The 23,308-nt window shown below is 42.9% G+C and overlaps 1 protein-coding gene across 3 annotated transcripts; it reads right to left on the bottom strand.

Moving 5' to 3' along the window:
• Window positions 1-1,920: 1,920 nt before the first annotated feature.
• LOC103058810 (cytochrome P450 2J4-like) lies at window positions 1,921-23,045 on the bottom strand. Of its 3 annotated transcripts, XM_025175851.2 has the most exons (10): window positions 22,945-23,045; window positions 21,376-21,489; window positions 12,756-12,918; window positions 10,590-10,739; window positions 9,775-9,935; window positions 8,111-8,290; window positions 7,364-7,505; window positions 5,153-5,340; window positions 4,354-4,495; window positions 1,921-2,676 (listed from the first exon to the last, which is right to left on the bottom strand). In XM_025175851.2, exons 1-10 carry the CDS (start codon window positions 22,957-22,959, stop codon window positions 2,498-2,500), a joined length of 1,434 nt encoding a protein of 477 aa, XP_025031619.1. In that variant the 5' UTR covers window positions 22,960-23,045; the 3' UTR covers window positions 1,921-2,497. The 3 variants fall into 3 exon arrangements, with proteins under 3 accessions (XP_025031619.1, XP_015746212.2, XP_087987746.1); XM_015890726.2 differs by lacking the exon at window positions 22,945-23,045 and having other exon boundaries at window positions 21,376-21,636; XM_088131620.1 differs by lacking the exons at window positions 12,756-12,918; window positions 22,945-23,045 and adding an exon at window positions 20,018-20,090 and having other exon boundaries at window positions 21,376-21,447.
• Window positions 23,046-23,308: the final 263 nt, after the last annotated feature.

Raw genomic sequence — 23,308 nt, 5'->3', positions numbered from 1 at the left:
CACCAAAGTTGGCACCAAAGTCATTCTATCTCCTATTCATAGTAGCTCACCTTATTCTTCTAGAAGAAATGACCCTGTTAGGAGATTATTCAACTTCAACTGAAATGCATACAGTCTATGAGCAGATGACATGAAGTATATAGCAGAATACTAGATACTTCAGACAAAGGGAAGGACAGCGCGCACGCACGCACGCGCGCGCACACACACACACACACACACACACACACTTGTTGAGTTCCAAATAGAACCAAACTGGTTGTATTCTGCCTTCTGGTAGTAAATGTAAGTACTGATGGATTGATTGATTGAATATGTACCATCAAGTTGTTGTTGACTCTTAGTGGCCATATAGATAGATTTTCTTCATGATGATCTATCTCTAACCTGATCCTTCAGATTGGCCAACAGTGCCCTCATTGCCACTGTAACTGAGTCCATCCCCCTTGCTGCAGATCGTCCCCTTCTTCTCTTTCCTTCCACCTTTCCCAGCATTTGAGCCTTCTCCAGAGAGCTGGGTCTTCGCACAATGTGTGCAAAGTAGGATGATTTGAGCCTGGTCATTTGTGCCCCTGGGAGAACTTTGGGTTGATTTGTTCAATGATCCATCAGTTTGTCTTCTTGGCTGTCCACAGTCATCTCAGGTGTCTTCTCCAACACCTAAATTCAGAAGCATCAGTACTCTCCCTATCTTGCTTCTTGTAACACTTCAATGTAAGTATTACAGATAACCAATTTCTGACTTTGAATGTTTATCTATATTCTGTTGTTAATTTGCTAGGAATTCCAAAACCATCAGTCCTCAAATTACTGTGGTTCTTCCCCCCACCTGTCTGCCCCAACCCACAACTGATATCCAGAGAAAAAAGTGACTTACATGCTGTTCACACATGTTAAACCCAGTTAAATCTCCTTTCCAATTGCCATGCAGCACACTAATTAACTGAGTAATTAGTTAATCTCCATTAACTAATTACTCCATTAGTTAAATGGAGTAAAGTAATCTCCATTTGGAAAACATTGTTTCAAGAAACACCTGTTGTCGCTTTATAGCAGGGAATTACTGGCAATGCTTCATGACCCATTGGCCAGACAAACAGAGGGTGTGTGGATTAGCCATTATAGCCTATAGGTTGTGTTTAGCTGCTCTTTCTCCCTACCTTTTCTTCGTGGAAGACCACAGTATGCACAAAACATCAATTGGTTGGGAACTGGTGTTCCTGCAACACAGCTGACTCTGCAGGGCAAGTTTAACTCTTTTGTATGACTGGATCGCTTTGGGGTCAGATTTGGTTGACCAGATCAGTTGATGCCTCTGGTGTTTCCACAACACATTCACCTTCTCCTACTGATGCAGCTAAGGATGTTGTGGGAACAGGATCATACAACACCTATGATTCTTTAGGCCTTTATGTGTTTAGAACAAGAGTCAATGGAATATGCTAGCAAATCCCCTCCAGATTTTTGCTGAATTATAGAAGGGAGTTTGGTCTGTGGAAATGTCAGTGATGACCTTGACGTCTGCATATAATTATGATCATGAATATATACAGGGGTTGGTTAAATCAGAACACAGTGTGTCTTACCCAGTGTCTTAGATCTGCATGTCCTGACCATAAATGTTGATCAAACAAAGCTGTTCCAGTGGCAATCCTTTTTTTATATATTTTATTGCTTTTTAATCAATAACCAAAAGAAAAAAGAAAAAGGGCAAAACATAATGATAATAATGATACATACGTGCTAATCCTGTTCTAAGCTATCACCATAGACTCTTGGTTGGGGGGTGATGAACATCTCCCAAGGTAAGGGCCTTATGCTTAGTAGGATGGGCCCTTCTCTCCTTTCTATGCTTCTCTGTGGCACAAAGAGTACATGTGTTCTCATGGGTCTTATCAGACACTTCCATAAAGTCAGATCCAAATGGAAAATTGAGTATTTATTAAGGAATAATAGCCAGGGGAGAAAGGCAAAAAAGCAGATACACTGGAGATAAACAGAAATATACAAGGTTGACTAATTTAGGCCAAGCAAGTAGATGTAAATATAACAGACAGTGCACACGTTAAACACCTGGGTGGCTTCTCCAAAGGACCTGTGCCAGTTCTGCCACCTGTCCACTCCCACCATGTCTTCTTCCGGTCTTTGCCCACCTGCCTCCTGATCTTGCCTCTGCCTATTCAGTGGCAAGTTCAACTTGTGCACTTAAACCTTGAATGATCTGGATGCTGTTAATAATGACATGTTTGCAACCCCAAAGCAAACTTAGAGAATTCCAGTTGTACGACATGTTACTAATAAGCCTGAATTGATAAACGTTTGCTTCTGAGCGGCTTCGCTTTATGCATTTCAAGCAACGGGCAAGCAAGATGGACAAAGATGGCTTCAAGAAGGTTGAGGACGTCTATGCTTTAGGGAGAAGGGATGAGATGGGTGCTTCAGAAGTTTTCTCCCTTGCTGCATCAATTGGTCCTGGAAGGAAACAGCATCAGCTGGCTTAGCGTGGAAGAGCACAGATCTGATATGGGAGGGGCTGGCGTGTGCTCCCTATGATTTCCTCCAAACTGACGTCATTTACTTCTGGTGGTAGCTGGTACTTGAATGACCGGAGAAGGTTGGTGAAGAAAATGAAGAGCTCTATTCGTGCCAATGGCTCACCCAAACATGCCCGGCGCCCTGCAAGAGAAGCAGGAAGCAAGAACCGCTGGATGAAGGGAGGGTTTGAAAACAACAGAAAGCAAATTCCAGATGAAATCCTACTCTGCTCACATACCCATGCCTTTTTACACATTGTATTTACTCCAAAAGGATTGATACTGAAGCTCAAGCTCAGATACTTTGGTCACCTAATGCGAAGAGAGGACTCTTTGGAGAAGACCCTGATGCTGGGAAAGATGGAAGGCAAAAGGAGAAGGGGACGGCAGAGGATGAGATGGTTAGAGAGCATCACTGAAGCAATGAGCATGAAACTGAGCAAACTCAGGAAGGCAGTGAAGGACAGGAAGGCCTGGCGCGATGTGGTTCACAGGGTCACGAAGTCGGACACAACAACTGAACAACAACAACAAATTTACCCCAAAAGAATGATGACCATGAATTGAGGACAGCCACCTTAAAAGAAGCATAGATGGGGAACTATATAATAAACACAGCTAAAACTTCTATACGAGGTTTAGTAATTTAGAACAGTGACTGGAGATATATATTCCATTTTTTTTTCTTTTTACTCCTGGCCGTGCCATGTTTTGGAGTATAGATATTTATTGATGACACACATCAATAAATAACCCTAACCCTAAAGAGCCAGTTTGGTCTCGTGGTGAAGGCCCCAGGCTAGAAAGCAGGAGGCGGTGAGTTCTAGTCCCGCTTTAGGCCTGAAAGCTGGCTGGGTGACTTTGGGCCAGTCCCTCTCTCTCAGCCCAGCCCACCTCACAGGGTTGTTGTTGTGGGAAAAATAGGAGGAGGAAGGAGTATTAGGTATGTTCGCCACCTTGGGTTATTCATAAAAACAATAAAGATGGGATAAAAAATCTAAAAAAAATAGGGATAGCGTTTTAATGAAGCAGTTGTGTCTGTCATCTTGATTATTCTGATTACCCGCCCCCTTGGAGGTACGGCTGCCCAGGGCTGTCTGGCTCTTTTCTCCCTCCCTTGGGTGATCACTTTTTTTTCTTTCTGCATGGCCACCACTTTTCACCCCAGATACAAATCTATGATGACCCCATGCTTGGAGTTCTGTGTACAGTTTTGGTCACCACCCTTTAAAAAAGCATATTATCAAGTTTGAAAAGGCACAGAACAGGCGGCTGGAGCAGTTCCCTAGCAGCTGAAAGACTACAGCGCTTGCGATCTCGCTTGGCATGAAGGAGGAGGTGACAAATCAAATAATGGGTAGTCTAGATCTCACACACTGCAAATACACACATAGGTTTTTTCTCTCACACACCATGTTGGAACTTGAAGTCACTCACCAAAACTCAGTGCAAGGAGTGATCAAAGGAAATCCTTCTTCTTCTTCTTTTTTTTGCATAGTTCTGGATGAAATTGTGGCATTTGCTGCCAGCAGTGGCTACCAAGACAGCCAACTTGAAAGGTTATAGAAGGGGACTGATCATGAAGACTATGACTGTGGACTCCTCCGACCTCCTTGACAGTGGCCTGTACCCTTGGTGGCCAGGAAGGGGGAACGCAAGGGGGCCCGTGCCCTTCAGACCAGACGGGTGACCCTCCCAGGGGCATGCAGTGCAGAGAACAGAGAAGGCTCAACTAACTGGGCTTTTCTGATGACTTTAGGGTTTTCTAAAAGTCAGTTCAGGCTGGATTCTAGGAGGAAGGATCGTATTGCCCCATTACCTGCTGAGAAAGGCAAGTAGGCTTCATTGTTCACAAAGTTGCCTTCAGAATCAAGGAAATGCCCTGGATTGAACTTCCAAGGGGTTTCCCAGCACTCCGGGTCATACAGCACAGAATGGGAATTGGGTAGCATAAGGGTTCCCTGCAAGCGAAAAAGAAGGAAATTAAGAAATTAAGTGATCGGGGGGGTTATCTAGCACTTGCTCCCCACTCTTCCTATCTTCCATTTGGAACACTGACCCACATTTCAGGGATTTCTTCCTGCTGTAGGGTTAATGTGATGGAAAGCTGGGGACAGGTATAAGTTGCAGTGTCAGGCATTGGTCTTGCCTCCTTGGCAGTTCGTGTATAAGGCAAGAAAGCCACATTGAGCTTCCTGGAAACATCCCCCTGACCTCTGAAGAACCAGGAGTGTGGGTTGAAAAGCCCATTAGTCTGTTTCCCAAGGCTCTTCGGTTTTAATAAGATAATAATGGCCCAGGTGTCATTGGGTTGGGCTAGGTTCACATAACTTACTTCACCTGGTCAGCTGAAGGTCAAATGCTATATTGGCAGAACACACTGAACTTGCTGACTTTTAACCTTGTTTTGTATTTCTGTAGCATTTTGCAAATCCAGTCTATTCGGCTAGCTTGTGATTCAGGGTATTGCAGCACCCGAGAGAAAATGGAGTCATTGCATAACTAAATTGTGTGTGAATTTAGCCTGTATCTTGCAAGGCATTAGCTCCTCCTTGTGCTAGTAAGTGTCCCCCTGACATGCTGTTGGTGGTGGGGAGGACAGATATACCCTCTCTTACCTTTCCAACGGGGAATCCTAGGACAACAATGTCCTTCACGCATTTCCGTAAGGGACCAGTCATTGTAACGTTGCTGTAGCGAACAATTTCATGAAGCACGGCGTTAGTGTATGGTAATCTGTTCCGATCCTCGTAAGTGATCATTTGAGAAGGTCCCAGAACAGCATCTATTTCATGGTGGATTTTTTCTATAGATAAATAAATTACAGGGTTATCTTAATCTTGCCTTTGCTCTTTGGTTGCATTTTCGCTCATAGCCTCATTCCTGCAGATGCAATTAATTTGTTTCATTTGAGAAAGAGTTAATCTTATTTTCATTGCAAAGCAAAGGATCCTGGTTAGCTTTCTGACCTCCCTCTTTCTCCCTGTCTCTTAATTTATCACAATTTAAGAATATATAACACATAAAAAGAATACAGAACACTTGCCAGGCTTCCCCCAAGACAGAGGAGTGGAACTAACTAGGTAAACTGATAAGAATACAATAATTCCTGATAAATAATCTTAACTGAAGAAAAGTTAGGAAATCACAATGAAGGAATGTTAGTGACTGCTAAGTTTTAAGAGCCAGCCTTGTATAGAAGAACAAGATTCAAAGCGTTTTTTGCAACAATGGGCCCCCTCTTTTGCACAGGAAGACCAGCTTTTACGGTCAGATTTGCCATCATGTTTTTTTCACTGACTGGATGAGAACTCTCAGAACACATAACAAAGAATACCTAAGTTTCTTTCCATCAAAAGTTGTAAGTTATAACTTTCCTAAATAATTTCTATCCATAAAATCCAGCTCACGAAAGTTCATACCGTGAAAAGATTTGACCGAGTTAATAACATAACGTTGCTGAGAAGGTCTGAAACGAATTAGTTTAGCAAACAAGCCACCACAATTGAAGGATTTGCTGGCTTTGGAATAATGAGCACTGAAGGTATACTGGGACAGCAGCATGCAGTTACATATTCAGATGTCAGATGTCCAGTACAAGCTATAATGGCAGCATTCACACAACATATTTAATCTGGTGACTGAATTAACTTATTTTCTGGGTTTGCAGAAGACACAGAATTATCAATAGAGGCGAATACGTGTGGCTCAGGGTTGAACTGTGGAGTCCTTGGGGTTCTCTGAGCTTGGTTTTTTTCTTGCAAATGTTTCATTATCTGGCCAGGTAACATCTTCCATGCTAAAATGGGATGGGGTTTGCTCTCTCTTTATAGACTGTGGCAGGCCTTGCCAGTGCTGGTGGGGGTGGGAGTTTGGTTTTTCTCCTCTGGTAGTTCCTTGATTGGCATCTGTTTACTGCTTGGTTGTGTGCCTGGTGGTGACCTTTGCTTATCTGGGTGATGATTGTTGGTGAGGCGATCTTCTGGTCTTTTGTCTCTTTTGAATAGTATGTAGATGCTGTTTATATGTCTGTTAATTGATGCCTTGTCTGAATACCTAGCTTCCAAGAATTCTCTTGCATTTTTGGATTTAGCTTGGTCTAAAATGCTGACAGTTTCCCAGTTAAAACTATGGTTGAGTCTGTCTGTGTGTTGTGAGATTAAGGAGTTGTCATCATGTCTTCTGACTGTTCGTTGGTGTTCACGGATGCGCTCTGTGAAGTCTTCTGCCTGTCTGCCCTACGTAGTGTTTGTTACAGTCTTTACACTGTATGTTGTAGATCACTCCTGTTTTTTCTTCTTGGGCTCCAGTAGCTCAAGCAGTAAACATATGCCAATCAAAGAACTACCAGAGGAGCAAAACAAAACCCCCACCAACCCTGGCAGGGCAAGTCACTGTATATAAACAGAGAGCAAACCCCACTCCCTTCTAGCACTGACGATGTTACCCAGCCAGGTAATGAAATGTTTGCAAGAAAAGAACCAAGCCCAGAGAACCCCAAGGACTCCACACAGAATTATATATAAAGTCGTCCAATAAACTGGGGTTGTAAAGCATGCTAATCCGCTAAGATGAATGAGAATCATGTTGTGTGAATCCAGCTGCTAGGTCTTTACCAAACCTGGTTAAGTGTGTTGGGTGAAAACAACCACCAGGTGTATGGGCTAGATCTTCCCATTCAGTTTGCAAGAAAGTTGTGAATGCCCAATGGTATCAGCTCTTCTTGCTTAGCCTGGACATACTTGCATGGAATATAATTTGATTGGATGCATCACTTTTACCCAGTGAACAGACCCACATTCAGCGCCACGGCAGCTGCATTCACCCACCTTGCACATCTGGATTTTTGAGCAAATAAAGTAGCCCCCAGTACAAGGTGGTGCTGCTGGTCTCTGCTCCTCCAATCAAAAGGTCAATAACAGTTTGAACAAAGTTATCTTCACTGAAAATGGAAGCCGGGTCTTCTTTGTTCTGGAAGTGGAACATATGCGAAAAGGCCATAAAGCAGGAGAGTTTTCAAACCTAGAGATATACAGATTAAACTGCTTGGGAGAGGTTATTAGCTGTGCCTGTGGAAAGGATAAAAGCATTCCTGTTGAAACAGAAGAAAACTCTTTTCTGGGTTCCATCTTTTTCTCACTCTCTTCTGAAGCCAAGAAAAGGGGCTGGCATTAAGTATGAGAGGCTGGCACTATATCAGTGTTTCTCAACCTTGGCCACTTGAGGATGTGTGGACTTCAACTCCCAGAATTCCCCAGCCAGCATGGCTGGCTAGGGAATTCTGGGAGTTGAAGTCCACACATCTTCAAGTGGCCGAAGTTGAGAAACACTGCACTATATTGACCTTGGACAGTGAGTCATCATTTGGGCACTGGCTATTTACAAGGTGTCTGGAGGAGGGGTCCAAAAAGTCAAGATGGTGGCCACAACTCTGTGGACACAAACACCATCTTGACTTCTTGACCTGTCCCTTCACCACATGGCCCCGGCTATCTAATTCCTAGCCAAGAGGGCTAGTCATTGGGAAGTGGGAAGGTTGAGCTGAGCAAGGAAGCTACGCAAAAGCCTCTCCTTACCTTGGACATGAAATCCAGGTAGAAGTCAATGAAATCCTGTGGTTCGTTACCTTCTCTCCATCTCTCCTTGTGACTCTGGACCCTGTCCTTGACGAGATTGTGCATGAATTCATTGTATTCAAACAGTTGCTGGTAAGGCCTTCGAAGCTTATGCATAATCGTGGGGAAAGTGTCATACACCTATAGCAGTGCAGTAAAGTGGAGACAAGGAAGAGTGAAGTTTAGTGAGAAATCCTCAGCAGGGTATCTGCTGGTTGTTGGGTGATCTTCCAAACCCTGCAGTGCTTCTGCATAGGTGGAAGATTTATTTCATTTAAAAAATGGGGTAGACTAAACTTATAAAAAATTGAACCATCAGGAAGTTGCCTTATGCCAAACTGGAGAACATACTAAGTCACAGTTAAACCTGGTTTAACTACACCTTGTTCCCCATGCAATGCTCTTCCAAGCCGCCCACCCTCCCCACCTCTTTACCTGCCTTCTAGCCAGGAAAAGTTCTTATCTCTAGCTGGCATCTTGCAGAATACAAGAACCTAACCCTTTCGCACACTGTAATCACATTTCTGCAAACAAGAGGAAGAGCAGCAACAAGGTCAATGGACTCAATTAAGCAACATTATGGACTTCTCCAGGGAGCTGGACCTTTGCAGAACGTGTCCAAAATCTAATCTTATGAGACTGGTCATTTGTGCCTTGAGTGAGAACTCTGAGCTGATTTGTTCTATGATCCATTTATTTAAGTTCCTAGCTATCCATGGTATTCTCAAGAGTCTCCTCCAACATCACGCTTGAAAAGCACCAATGTTTTCGAACGTTCCCTTACACTTTCTCCAGTCCCCCTCCTATTGCTCCATGCTGCTACTACTTCTTTTCCCTCCCTTTTCTGGACAGGGTGATACTGCAGGTGATAATTTATTTCCCAGCAAGGCTTATGGAACCTATCTGGAGACTGAGATATGCTTGGAAATCACATTGATGATGACTTTCCCTTGCTGGAGGAGCTTCAGCCAAGGCTGGATGGCCATCAGGCGGGGGTCATACAAAAGTGGATTCCTGCACTGGCTGGAGGTTGGGTTGGATTAAATCAGTGTTTCTCAACCTCGGCAACTTTAAGCTGTGTGGACTTCAACTCCAGAACTCAACAACAGAATCTCAACTCAACGACAGAATCTTGCAAGTCTGATGGTGCTGTAGCTCCTCCTTAAACTCCAGTGCAATGTTTCTCAACCTTGGCAACTTTAAGCTGTGTGGACCTCAACTCCCAGAATTCCCCAGCTAGCCATGTTGGCTGGGGAATTCTGGGAGTTGAAGTCCACACGGCTTAAAGTTGCCAAGGTTGAAAAACACTGAATTAGATGAAGTCCCTTCCAAACCTTCCATTCTATGATTCAATACAAAACTGGTGCTTTGCTTCCCAAGAGTTTGGTCTTTTTAAAAAATTATTATTATTATTATTATTATTATTATTATTATTATTATTATTATTATTATTAAAAACTGTTTTTATATAGAGCATCAGGAGGTACAAGAAGCATGGGAATTGGTAAAGAACCATCTGTGGACACATGTTGAAGCCCCACAGCCCCAGGAATTGCAAGTTCTGAAATAGGCCAACACAAATTGGGAGACATCCACAAGGCACTAAAGACAGGAAGGGCACTTACCCTGCCCCAGAAGCTACCAGGAATGTAGACTACCATACTGATAGCTTTTAATAATTTGTTGAAATCGGCATCCTCTTCGGGAAAGCGTTGACCAAACACAAAATTGCACATGATGTTTGCAATAGCATGGACCATAGCTATTTGGGGGTCAAAGGCTGATCCTGTGAAGGCAGAAAATAGGGCTGTGTTCAGACAGGAGGCTTAACCAGAGTGAGCGGTGGAATCCATACAGCATGCTAGGCTGGGTTCAGACACACACACACACACAGATCTCTATCTATCTATCTATCTATCTATCTATCTATCTATCTATCTATCTATCATCTATCTAATCATCTCTATCATCTATCATCTATCTATCATCTATCTATCTATCTATCTATCTATCTATCTATCTATCTATCTATCTAATCATCTCTATCATCTATCATCTATCTATCATCTATCTATCATCTATTTATCTCCATGCTTTTTGGGGGAAACAATACTTATGTCAAGTTATTCACCGCTGTCTTCCTTTGGGATAGTTTTCTAATGTCCCAGTCTCTACCTGACAGCTGGGGGATATCCTGGTGGTCTCCTTTTCAAATATTAATCAGGCCCAAATTTGCTTAGTGTTTCAGGATCCTACAGGCTCAGCTACCTGCTGCCACTCGACTGGACATAAACTAGACATAACGAAGTTTAACAGAAGAACAATGAAAAACACCAAATACCAGCCTGGACCATTGTAAAATTACTCATTGCTACCTTATTGTGCAGGAAGGATAAAAATGGACGAAACATACCCTTGAATTGCATAGAGAAGAGGTTACCTTTCTTGCTCTTAAACAATTTCAGAAGAATGTGCGCCTCCTCCTGGATCCGGTTCTCCAGGGCCTTCCTTCCCACACCCAGATTTCGCAGCGTCATCATGACGAAGCGCTTCTGCTGTTTCCAGTTATGTCCAGTGGTCATAAAAACACCTGCAGCAAAAGGTTGGATCACCTTACCCTTTGTTTCAACTATAATTAACTATGGTTGTTATAATCATGATCTGTTGGAGAAACTACAGTGGTTGGATTCACATATTATGTTAAGCCATGAACCATATTTTAGTGGCTGGAGATCGTAATGCCATATATTAAGATAAAAATTAAACAAATCACATTATGGCTTAGCCTAGTGTCTGTGCAATTCTAGGGACAACTTCTTTAGACCACAGCCAATAATGAGGTTAGTTAGAGCTGTGAACCCAGTTATCACGGTCTGTAACCCTGATTTTGTAGCTCAGTATGTTTTAGTCTCATCAATAAAATAAAATTAAAGTATGTCAGACAAAGTTTTTTAAGGCTGCTGGGCACTATTATAGTGCAGTTATAATGAGTTAAATAATTTGTATACCGTAAAGTTTGAAAGGCCTTCACAACAGCCTGTATGGACACCAGTCCTTTAACTAAGTCAGGTAAAATTTTAGCAAATACAGTCACCCAGCAGACTAAATTTAATGTTAACTTGGATTAGTTTTTGTTGTACCTCATCGTGTGGTATGAGTTCCCAGCCTCTGTGATTAATTTATAATTCAATGTATTGTCAGGACACAGAAAACAATTCAAGAACCAGGGTAAGTGTATTGCATGCGTGTAACCTCTGGGTTCAGATGGTAGCTTCTGATCTCCCTGGCTTTTCATTCAACAATTGTTATGCAGCCCATATTTGGACTGTGCCATGTATGCTGGGAGAGCAAAATCCCCGAATCAGTATTTCTCAACTTTAGCAACTTTAAGATATGTGGACTTCAGCTCCCAGAATTCCCCAGCCAGCATGCTGAAGTCCTGGGAGCTGAAGTCCACATATCTTAAAGTTGCTAAGGTTGAGAAACACTGCCCTAGATTATCAGTTTGGATTGCCAGTGATCAGCAGGAGATCTCTTCTGGAAATCTATTCTTGGCAAAAAGAGTGGGTTTGGAAACTCTTTTATCATTAGCTTCATGCATCCAGATCTTGTTATGACTGTCTGTTGGGCTCAGATGTGAGTCTCCTTTGTTCTTCTAGTAAAAGAGGCAATAAGAGACATTTCTGTATTCCACGTATGGCATCCAGACCTGTGACATTTAATGTCTGTACTCTTAGAAACTTAATATCTTGGGTTTCTTTGCTCTATCTGAAATTCTAATCCGTTTCCCTCCTTTAATCTTTATGTAGTCCACATAATTTTCAAAGCTTTCTTCCAACCACAAAAATGTTTCAGGCAGGGCAGAGAAGGGTCAGGAGTCAAGCAATCCATAATCTGGTTCACTCATCACCCCAAGTCCTGGTTTAACCAAGGCTTATTGAATAAACCACTGTTTTATATACACTGTGTGTGCCACCTAGAATCGTTTGATTGAGGCAGGGTAGAAATCTTTTGAATAAATGAAAGTTTGATTTTGTTTATTTTTTGCAAGATGGATTTCTGTCCCAAAAAGAAAACAGGATTGGAACCATTAGTCACACACCTTTATATTCTCAGACCTGAATAATTATAGCTGGCATCATGTGCAACTTTATGTTCTTGATTTTTTTTTTACATCACTTGTGTCAATTTATGTAATTTGCATAAACATGTCAATTACATACTAGCACAAAATATGCAAATCACAGACTACTTTGAAAACAGTGCACTTTTTCTGTTATTTGGGGGTAAAGTCCAATGCATCACCTTGCATCTGAAGTCTGCTGAGCAGACGAAGTTTGCATACGTTGTATGAAGTTTCATACAAAGTGCTAAACTTGTTCTTAAAAAAAAAAACAACTTTAATTTTTAAAACTTAATCTTATCTCTTAGCTTGTTGTATAAATCCAGCTCATTTGACAAATGTTCAATGTATGGGGTGAACCCAGAAACTGGGCTAATTCAGTAAGCAGGTTGTGTGATGTGTGAACCTAACTCTGAGATAACTATCTATCCATTACTCTCAGCTCAGTTGGTATAATTTCTAAGGAAAAAGTTCAGGATTGACCTTTTTCACCCATCAGTTCTTTAAATAAAGGAGTCAGTGGTCTTCCAGAGGTCTCTTCTGAGTAAGTGATGAGTCCCTCTTTCACGGCCTTGTAGCCATTCAGCACGACCACAGGAGTTCTTCCCAGCCAAATTGTGTAGACATTCCCATAGATGTTTGTTAACTGAAAGATTGGTAAAGGCGAATTAGAAAAATAATTTAGTTTAGCACTGCCAAGTCTAAATGAGAGATCCCACAGAAGGTCATGGAGAATAACAGGGATAAGATCTGTGGGACTTCCAGATCCAGACAGACAGGCAGGTACTGGCCAATCAACCAGACATCGTGGTAGTAGACAAGGCCCAGCAGACAACAGTGGTGATAGATGTAGTGGTGCCAAGTGATAGCAACATCAGGAAGAAGGAGTATGAGAAGCTGGAGAAGGACCAGGGCCTGAAGGAGGAACTAGAGAGGATGTGGAAAGTCAAAGCCAAAGGGGTCCCAGTGGTAGGAGGAGCACTCGGGGCTGTGACTCCTAATCTGGGAGAGGGGCTCCCCCAGATCCCAAGAAGAACCTCAGAGCTCTCTGTCCAGGAGAGTCAGTGCTAGGAACAGCTAAGATGCTGTGCAAAACCTTCAAACTGCCAGGCTTCTGGTAGGAGACTCAAGACTGAGGAAGACACACAGCACCCATAGGGGGGAGAGGGGATTTTTTTTTTTGGTGGAGCTAAAGAAGGTACAGAGGAGGGCAGCAAAGATGGCCCAGGGGCTGGAGCAGGTTCCCTATGAGTAGGGTTTCCAGACATCAGTCCTCCTTTTTGTCCTCATGTCCTCTGTCTGGCAGGCACAGCCTTAAAATGAAATATTGTCTGGCTTTCTGAATATCTCTTTCTTCCCAGCAAAGTCCTTCTCTAATAAGTGCTACCCACAAGTTAACAACCTTAATTAGTTTAATTGGTACCTTCCAACCACTGAGCCACTGCTTGACATTGACAAGATCTTAAATAATTATACATTTGCCTCCTAACCAGCTCCAGCACCTTCCTGCCACTGAAAAATTGGTCTTTCTGATACTGGAAAAAGTAATATGAAATACATATAGGCCTAAGTACTTTTTTTCCCCTCCCCTCCCCTCCCCTCCCCTCCCCTTCCCTTCCTTCCTTCCTTCCTTTGCAGTTTTTCACTGACATTTTTGTCACGGATGCGAGGAAAGTTAAACATTGGTATATCCTCCCCCCAGCCCCATTTGTTCTCTTTTCCAATTGTCAGTGTCCTCCTTTGCCTGTTCAATTATCTGCTACCCCTACCTAGGAGGAAAGGTTGCAACATTTGGAGCTTTTTAGTCTAGAAAGGAGGTGAATCAGAGGGGACGCGATTTGAAGTGTACAAAATTATGCATGGTATAGATAAAGTGGACAAGGAGAAACTATTTTCCTCTTCCCAAAATACTAGAACTGGTGGTCACCCAATGAAATTGAATCTTGGAAGAACTGGGACAGACAATTTTTTTTTTTTTGACAGAACATGTCATTCATCCTTGGAATTTGCCTCCACGAGATGTGGTGCTGGCTACCAGCTTGGTGGGCTTCAAAAAAGGGTTGGACCACTTCATGGAAGTCCTGGGAATCAAAGGCTATTGGTCTTGATGGCACAGGTCCACCTCTGAAAGCCATCTTCTGGGATACCCGTGGGCTTCCTTGGGCAGTTGGTGGGCCACTGTGAGAACAGACAGCTGGACTAGATGGGCCAGGGGTCCCATCCAACAGGTACAGCTTATGTTCTTAAAATGGGACTCCAAATATTATAGAGGTGCTCCTTGTTATTCAAGGGGGTTCTGTTCCAGGGAGGCAATGAAGGATAGGAAGGCCTGGCGCGATATGGTTCACAGGGTCACCAAGAGTTGGACACAACTTAATGACTGAACAACAACAACAACACCTTTATCAGAAACAATGAGGTCTGATCTCTTTTTAACAATGGTGGATATGTGAAATTGCAGGTACAAGAATTGCGGATAATGGGGGTGCATTTCAGGGAACCAGGATATCTTCAGCTTGTATCTCAGCTTTGAACTCATTATTAAGTGCTTCTATAAGTCAGTGGTTGGATTCATACCCTGTTCTAAACCAAGATGCAAATTAATTTTGCATTCTAGACAGGCCAATGGCTCTGTTCACACAGCAGGTTTAACCAGATCAAGTAAAGATGAAAGATCTGGCTTCATTCACACAGCATTCAACCCTAAGCCATGTTAATGTTAACCTAGACTTTCGTGTGGGTTAGCCTGTTGCAAAAACCCCAGCCTATTTAATTAGGTGAGGAATGGGTTCATTTTAACACATAAAATAAGAAAATGAATTCTGTCACCACAAGGCAGCCACAGTCTCCAATTTACATACAACACCAAGCAATAGATTGTAAACCACAATGCTGCGATCACACATCACGCTAAGCCAGAAGTACCTAATTTTTCTTGGCCAGAAGCCACACTCAATCTCGGTGATACATTCATGGCTGCCCTTCGAAAAGTAATAAATGAGTTTAGGCCCAAAGCTAAAATTGATTCCATTTCATTTACCTGTTAACTTAATTAAAATTAAATGTATTTAATATAATATTCCCCAGTCACATAGTGAATGATTTCCCCCTTCTGTTACGTTAGAAAGCCAAATTCAGATGCATCCGATGCTCTGGGGAGAGGAGTTACCACGAGGCCTAGGGCCTCAGATTTGTATCCCTACACTAAGCAATAATATGGTTTGTCTGCTCTTGGTTTAGCATGAAATCAGTCGGCATCTCTTATCCTATTCCTCCCTGTGTTTTGCAATACAGGGATAATACTCCTGGTCTGCCTCACAGGACTGTTGTAAGGGTTACTGAGGTCATGCACACAACGCTCTATCGACACAATTCCCAGTATTAATATTGTTCTTTTTGTATACAAATTGATTAATTATACATTTTTGAATGCAATCCTTGATGCCCAGAGCAATAGTATTTTTCCATCTCTCAATATAGCTCTCTTAGCTATTCCCCCCACCTGGAATAACCAAACATAGTCAAATTCCACAATTTTGGAATATAATTCAAAGCAGCACCAATGCTTTTAACATGGAAACATTTACATATATTTAAAGCAACTAAGGTTTCTGGTCCATATTGAGCTATCAAAACATGCTTGATTATAATGTTCGCTATTGTCTACTAAGACCAAAAAAACCCCAAACCTCTGAAATCCTTGAAATTCCTTAATACGGTCATTACAAAGTAATTGATCTAAAGCTAGTATTCCAGCCTCTGTCCATACTTTCCAACAGAATGTCTTACCACCTATTTTTAAACAATTATTCCATAAATTAAATATTCATGGGGAACAGCATATTTTGGAAATGGCCAATGGAGTTCTTTACCCATTCTGTTTTCTCCATGATTCAGAAGTTGAGAAAGGCCTTTTATTTTGGGGTGATGAAGTAACTGAGATTATGTAGCCAGAAATCTTGTGCGCATATCATATATTATATATGCCTCCTGGATTTTTCCTCTTCCTTCTACTCTGTGTAAATGTGTTTTTTTTAAATAAATTTTAACTATGTATTTATTTATTGTTTTAATCTGTTGTAAGCTGCCCAGAGTCCCCCATTGGGGGGAGATGGGCGGGGATAAGTTTGATAGATAGATAGATAGATAGATAGATAGATAGATAGATAGATAGATAGATAGATAGATAGATAGATAGATTTTGGTATCCCAACCTCTGCTGTTGTCCACCCCCTTGTCAGTTGCAGAACATGGACAGCAAAAGTCCTTGGCTTGCAAAGTCATTTGACAGATTACACCCCTCCCCCCCCCCCCCCCCCAATTTCCAGACTCCTTTTCAGTCACCTGAGATTGTGGAATTCCTCTTAGACCCAGTTTTGCTAACTTGGTACATGGTCCAGATTTACTGACCTAACACCTTTCTCAGGGCTTGTCAGAATAGCTTGCCAGAAATACGGTACATGTGTTTCAGGTCTGCGCCTGCACCAAACACATATCTCTTGGTCTGGACACAGGCCACCCCCAACTGGCTATGCACAGAAGGTTTTGCTCAGCCCAAGTGGTCTGTATGTATGTAAGTATGTGTTCATTTTTTTAAAATATAAAGCAAACTACAAAAATGGGAGCCAGTTTGGTGTGGTGGTTAAGGCACTAAGCTAGAAGCTGGGGGGTTGTGAGTTCTAGTCCTGCCTTAGGCACAGAGCCATCTGGGTGACCTTGGGGCCATCACTCTCTCTCAGCCCTGGAAAGGAAGCAACGGCAAACCGCTTCTGAAAAAATACCTTGCCAAGAAAACCACAGCAACCGGTCAACCAGGAGTCAAAACTGACTTGAAGGCACCCCCCCCCCACCCCCAAACACCAACCTACAAAAAGGTAGGCTGTAATTTCAGCATTTCAAAAGGTAGCTTCTGGAACAGCACTCTGCAATTCTTGGGGGAAAACAAGAAAAACGCTATCGGTGAAGTAATCAAACCATCAGGGAAAACCCAAGAATGCTTGTTCCTGTACCTGTCATATAAATTAACTTGCAGGAATGCTTTTTAGGGCTTTGAGCTAAGTTGGATCACCAGTTTAAAAAGACATCTGTTAAGGGCTGACTCAGAATTTAGCAATGGCTGATTTAGTCAGCATTGTGACTATTTATCTTTTAGACTGAATAGATGACATGGTGCTGGAAACGTGGATCATATCTGGGGCGTGGGAGCAAGGGGGTCTTCAATACTTGGCCTCCCTCCCTCCCGAATTGGATCCGTCCCCCCCTTGGCTTTGCTACCTGTGACAGAAGGATGACTCCCACTACTGCCAAAGGGAGCCTGTAACCCGTTGCAAATCCCACGCAGAAAGGGATTTCTGCAGCTGAGACAGAGACAGCCCACCTGTGCTTCATCCCTCCGCTACACGCAGGCTGTTTATGTTGCCATCCGCAGGAAGAGGAGAGGGCAAGAAACGAAACACACATCGTGAGGTTGCAATGCACATTTCCTCATTTGTGGTGGGGAACGGATGCCCATAACTATCATGCTGCGAAGGATTGAAGGACTGACAGCTACATAGCACAAAGCTACGTGATAGTGTTCATACAACATTTGGTTAACTTGCTGACTGAATGAACCTACTTTGTGCAGAACATTAAACTGCAGACTAATGAAGCTAGCAGGGCTGGCAGAATAGTAAAACCAACGGGTGAGAAAGGGTGTGGGGGCAAACCTCCCCACTTCCAACCGTCTGGGTGACTGCATCTGCTAGATCTTTTGCTAGTCTGACTTTGCATACTCTGGGTTCACAGCCACAGGTTGACTTGGCCCTTGCTGTAGGTTTTGCCCTGGATCTTGAACTCAGCAACCTCAGAATAAACAGATTCAAAGGTCTTTCTAAGGGTACGACAGGATGACATTTATAGAGGGTCAGTTGATGAGTCCCTGGAAGGGCTAATTTTGGTCTTTGGGGAACTGTTCTTTGGGAAACGATTTATCTAATTCCAGGCTTTTTTCCAAAAATTTTAGTTTTCCTCCACATGGGTAAATCAACCATTTGGAAGGACATAAGGCTTTTCAACTTAATCTGCACCTTCCTTTGAAAAATGTTTCTCCCAGAACCTTAAGTAGCTAGGTTCACTTCTTCTCTTTTAAATTGGCATTTTTGTTACTGCTCTGGGTAACTCCTGCTAAGTGTTGGTCCCCCACAATATTTCTATAGACTAGCATTTCTCAAAGTGTTGTCAGGGGACCCCTGGGGGTCCCCGAGACCCTTTCAGGGGTCCATTAAGTCAAATAAATAAATAAATAAATAAATAAATAAATAAATAAATAAATATTTTAACATTTCTCAGTTTAAATTTCTAATACAGTACATATCAATAGGTATAACCCCCATAAACCAAAGTTCTTTTGGGTCCTCAATCATTTTTAAGAATGTAAAGGGATCTGGAGACCCAAAAGTTTGAGATGACTATTCTATACAAAACTCACAAATGTATAGTCTGCCTTTCCAGACCACGTAGCCGTTCCGGCCGGCTAGCAGATCTAATCAAAACAAAGGTTAGAACCAGAACTATAATTCAACATCAACAGAAATCACAATTTTACATTAAAGCAGAAATCAACAAAAAGACTCAACCAGCAGGCAACTATATTAAAACCCATCTCAGCAGATAAAATCATTTTAAGTCTCAAACACTTGCTGGAACAAAAAGATCTCCCTCCTAGCACAAGGACAGAGAAAATACTAGCTTTGCCACCAACCATCATGGGACAAAGAGAATGGCCTCTGGCTTTCCCAAATAGCTGAAAACCCATGATGATGATGATGATGATGATGATGATGATGATGATGATGATGATGATGATGATAGCAAATGTAGTCTTTCAAGGAGTCCTTCTTAACCCACTGGTTGAAGACTTCCTTAGTCATAATCAGCCCTTTTAATTTTGCTCCAAAACAGCTCAGTAGTGAAGCTGATGGCACAAGTGAATTTGAAATTAAGAAGTGCCTTCAAATCAAGCTTGATTGCTGGTGAGTTGGGTGGACACATCAAGGCAGATTTCTTGGCTGGATGCAATGGTGGAACCTCTTCTTCCAGCCATAACCTATCTTGCTGCCTGTAACTGCCGCAGTTAATGATCTGGATGCCACATTTGGAAGCAGAGGTCTTTTCCTAGCATTGTTGAAAGGAAGGCTCGTGCAGAGCATGTCTCAATAGGCCAACTAGGAGGTAAGAAAGCTGTGTATCCCTGCAGCCCAACCTGCCTGACATCTCCGGAACAATCACAATCCACAAACTAGTCTGAGCTACACACACCTCTCCATGTTCGCTGTCAGATTCAGGTGATCAGTTGACATATGGTCAAATACAAAGTTGAGTTTTCAACAGGAGTATGAACTGACTTCATACCGAACAAATTCCAAGTTTGTGATCTGCCTTGTGACTGACTTGGAACAATTCGGTGTTGTCTGGATTAAGGGTCAGTCTGTTTTTCCTACTCCAAGCTGTTCCCAACACTGGGCATCAGAACCTCAGCAGCCTTCCTAGCTAAGGCAGTTTGTATCCCATAAACAACCCTGAAGCCACACACTCACACACGCACGCACACACACCAGCTGCTTTGAACAGCCAGGAAAGTTATGGGAGAAGCCAGGTCTCACTTCTCCAAGGATCCTATCCATGTCCTCAGGCTGGTACATCCATTCGAAATGGACCAGAAGAAGTTGAAGCTATATTTGATGGATTTCTACCTATGATGTTACCTGGGATGCCTCTAAGTATCTTAGACTTCAATTCTCATCTGAGCCAGTCAGCTTGGCTAATGGCAAAAAAAACCTGTAACCCAAAAGAACCAAAAAGTACCAAGTTATCTGTAACTGAGTGAAGGGATTCATTTTTATTAATTTAGGTTTCTATCCTACTTTTCATTTAGGAGCTCAAGGTCATCTTGGTTGTCATCTTGACTTTCTGGATCCCCTGTGTAGATGACACTAGAATCTGACACGGCCCCCTCCCCAGCAAACAGGTGGCAAAAAATGGCTCTTCAATGATTTCATGATGTCACTTAGGGCCTCACCCACCCAAGTTGAGAAAAAAGAGTGGGATCCCCAAATGCAGAAAAGAATGCCCACCAAGGTTTAAACTACGGTTTGTCCAAACAAGCTAACATGATCCTTCATTGTGGAGGCACCTGAGGAAGGAAGGGAGGGAGGGAAGGAGGGAGGGAGGGAGGGAGGGAGGCATCTTGTCACCAAATACAGGTGAACTCCAAGCTGTTAAGGAAAGTTAAACATGTATTTCCAGGAACAATTTAGTTCATTTAAACTTTAAACATATTTTCACCCATATACTATTTATTTATTTGATTTATACGGCCACCCATCTCAAGTACATGACTCTGGGCAGCTCACAACATTAAAAACAAATAAAAATATACACAATATAAAAATAAACCAAGAAATAAAACATATAGCTGCTAGAGAATCGCAAAAAGCCCTCAGCATATCCTTTAGTGGGTAGCCACAAAGAGACAGTGTTCACAGGACACATTTCTCCAAGTCAGTTCAATGTTGCATTCGCACAACATATTAAGTCCGTGTTATGTTCATTTAGGGCTTTTAGGGGCTCAGGGTGTTGTGCAGATCCAAACCATTTTGGTTCATTGACAGTTCAGTGGACCTGAGATTGGGGGAGGCCATTTAACCCCCTGAGTTTACCTGGGTGGACCGAATTCACCTCAGAGGGTTGAGGGAGATTTATTCTCTGTTTGTGTTTAGAGTCCACAATAAGGCATCTACTGTTTACAAACTAAAATGGCTTATCCATTTGGACTGGCAAATTATTTGGGAGACGTTCCTGTGTTTGCTTTCCTCCGATCAACAATCTGAAGTCCACCAACTTTGCTGTTTGTTCTAAACAAACGAGGCTCTTCTGGTAAATTCCATCCCACCAGAGGTTAACTTGATAATTTCACAATTGTCTTTAACAATATAGTCCGGGCTGTGTGGCGGGGGTAGGGGGTGATCATTGCTAACCAAACCTCTCTCTTTTTCTCCCTCCTCCTTCCCTTCCCGTTTCCTTATCCTGAAAAATAAATAAGTTTGGGAAAATACGTAATTACCTTCATCAGCGTCTCTCGCTTCAGAGCAAAGTCCAGCAGCCATAAATTGCCAATAAAGGGAAGAGGGACTGGGCCGGGGGGTAGCTGCTTGCGTGTCCATTGCAACTGCAGAAACTGCCCAGCAAAGAACAAGATGGTGAAAAGTAGGAAAAATTCTACCAACATCCCTGATGCGACCTCTTCCCCGCAAATCTCCTGGTTTTAATTATTTGAAAGAGCGGCTATCCTTCGCATCACCTCCTTCCCCTCGCCCATTCTCTCACTCACTCTCTTTTTCGCTCCCCCCTTTTTATTGCTTAGAAATAAGCAATGGGTTGTTTTTTTTCCCCCATTTTTCCAAGCCACTCCTCCCTTGGCTATGACTTCTAGTTGCTTGGCTGTTTCTGACCAGAACTGGCTGCAACAGGTCTGCAGGACAGATGACCTCTTTCCTTGTCACCCGGTGACAACTTTTGGACCCTGAAAGATCTGGATCAAGGCCACTCCAAGGCATTTAAGGGCACTGGGGGCATTGCCCTAAAAACACATGCCTGCATAGAAGTGCCAATCCAGACCAAAGTGTAAAATGTTCCCCTTACAATTCGATCAATGATCATTATACTCTTCTGCATTTCCGCATTAGTTTTTAATCAAGACATTTGTTAGAAATGCTGCGCTACATCGGTTGGATATCTAGAATGATGCCTACAAAAACAGTGAGGTGACCGATAGATTAGTAACACTGTTGTATTAATAATGCAATTACAGTAATAATGGACCCCTGCAAAGCTGGAGGGAGGGAATTGTTGGGGTGAGATTTCTGTAAGGCACCAGGTTAGGAAAGTTTTATATGAAGAATTGGGTAAGAATTCTGCCCTGGTTTTCTTTTAAAGCAAAAATGTGATACGGCCTTGAGTACAACATGGACAAAAAGCAGGTAGGTAATCTATCAGAAAGGGTTGTTTTCACCTCAGATAATTCATATAATGCTGTGCATTTGGCGGAAAGATGTGAAAAAACAGTGCATATTTGAGAAAGCAGCACGCACAATAATGCCTGTTACTAGACAACCTGTGACCCATTGGGTCATCATTTCAGAGATATTTCCTTATCTAAACAGAGAAACAGAATGACCAAGGGCAAAAAAGCAGTGGGAGTAGGAATGACTTACGACTTGCTCCTGGCTTCCCTATTAACTTTGCTTGTGGGAAGCTGGTAGGGAGCGTCAGAAATCTTCCTTCCTTCCTTCCTTCCTTCCTTCCTTCCTTCCTTCCTTCCTTCCTTCCTTCCTTCCTTCCTTCCTTCCTTCCTTCCTTCCTTCCTTCCCACATACAATATAGGCTTGCGCCATTTGCCCTCCCCTCACCACCCTCAGGAGAGTCCCCATGAAGCCTCCTCCTCCTCCTCCTCCTTGGCTGACCCGCAGAACTGCCTGCCACTTTGCTGGGGGGAGGTGGAACAAAGGGAGCCACAGACCGCGTGGAAAACTGCACCCCCACTGCCCGTTCTGGCATGTCCCCAAGGGGACTCTCTCTCCAGGGAGGAAGAGGGCTCACCTGTCAACCACCAGTGCACCCCAGCCAGCCTTACCTTGCCAGCAGGCATCCAAGTCACTCCCTCATCTTTCTCTCAACACCCACTGCCGTTAAGAGATGTCAAATTTCTGCCTTGTTTCCAAAGCAGCCAGTCGCCACCAGCTGATTGGGTGCAGGGGACAGAGGGAGGTGGGGAAGATGTTGGGGATATGCCCATGAAGATCATGTGATCTGGGCTGACTGCGGTGGCATGACAGCACAGCAGTGCTAAAGCAGCCACAAATTCCCCAAATTCAAATCCCACAGGAGTAATGGGTCCCAGATTTTGGACTCATTCTGTAAGTTAGCACATTTGAAATACCTTGATTCAAAAATTGTTGCTCTGTGATGCACCATTTTGCCCAGTTGGAGGTTACAGA

The sequence above is a fragment of the Python bivittatus genome, unplaced genomic scaffold, assembly GCF_059951505.1.
Source record: "Python bivittatus isolate LINGU-HERP-01145 unplaced genomic scaffold, Pbiv_v1 ctg000980_np1212, whole genome shotgun sequence".
In the NCBI taxonomy this organism is placed as follows: Eukaryota; Metazoa; Chordata; class Lepidosauria; order Squamata; family Pythonidae; genus Python; species Python bivittatus.
Note: the sequence above shows the minus strand (reverse complement) of the source record. Positions and strands in the feature narration are given on the sequence as shown.

What these genes read in the sequence shown, in the direction of transcription:
- LOC103058810 (XM_015890726.2), bottom strand. Translation starts at nt 21,540, where the DNA reads ATGTTGGTAGAATTTTTCCTACTTTTCACCATCTTGTTCTTTGCTGGG. An exon ending in AGAACTGATGGGTGAAAAAG is followed by an intron (nt 10,740 to 12,755) that starts GTCAATCCTGAA and finishes CTTTTGCTGCAG; the next exon opens with GTGTTTTTATGACCACTGGA. An exon ending in CAAAAATCCAGATGTGCAAG is followed by an intron (nt 5,341 to 7,363) that starts GTGGGTGAATGC and finishes ATTTATCTATAG; the next exon opens with AAAAAATCCACCATGAAATA.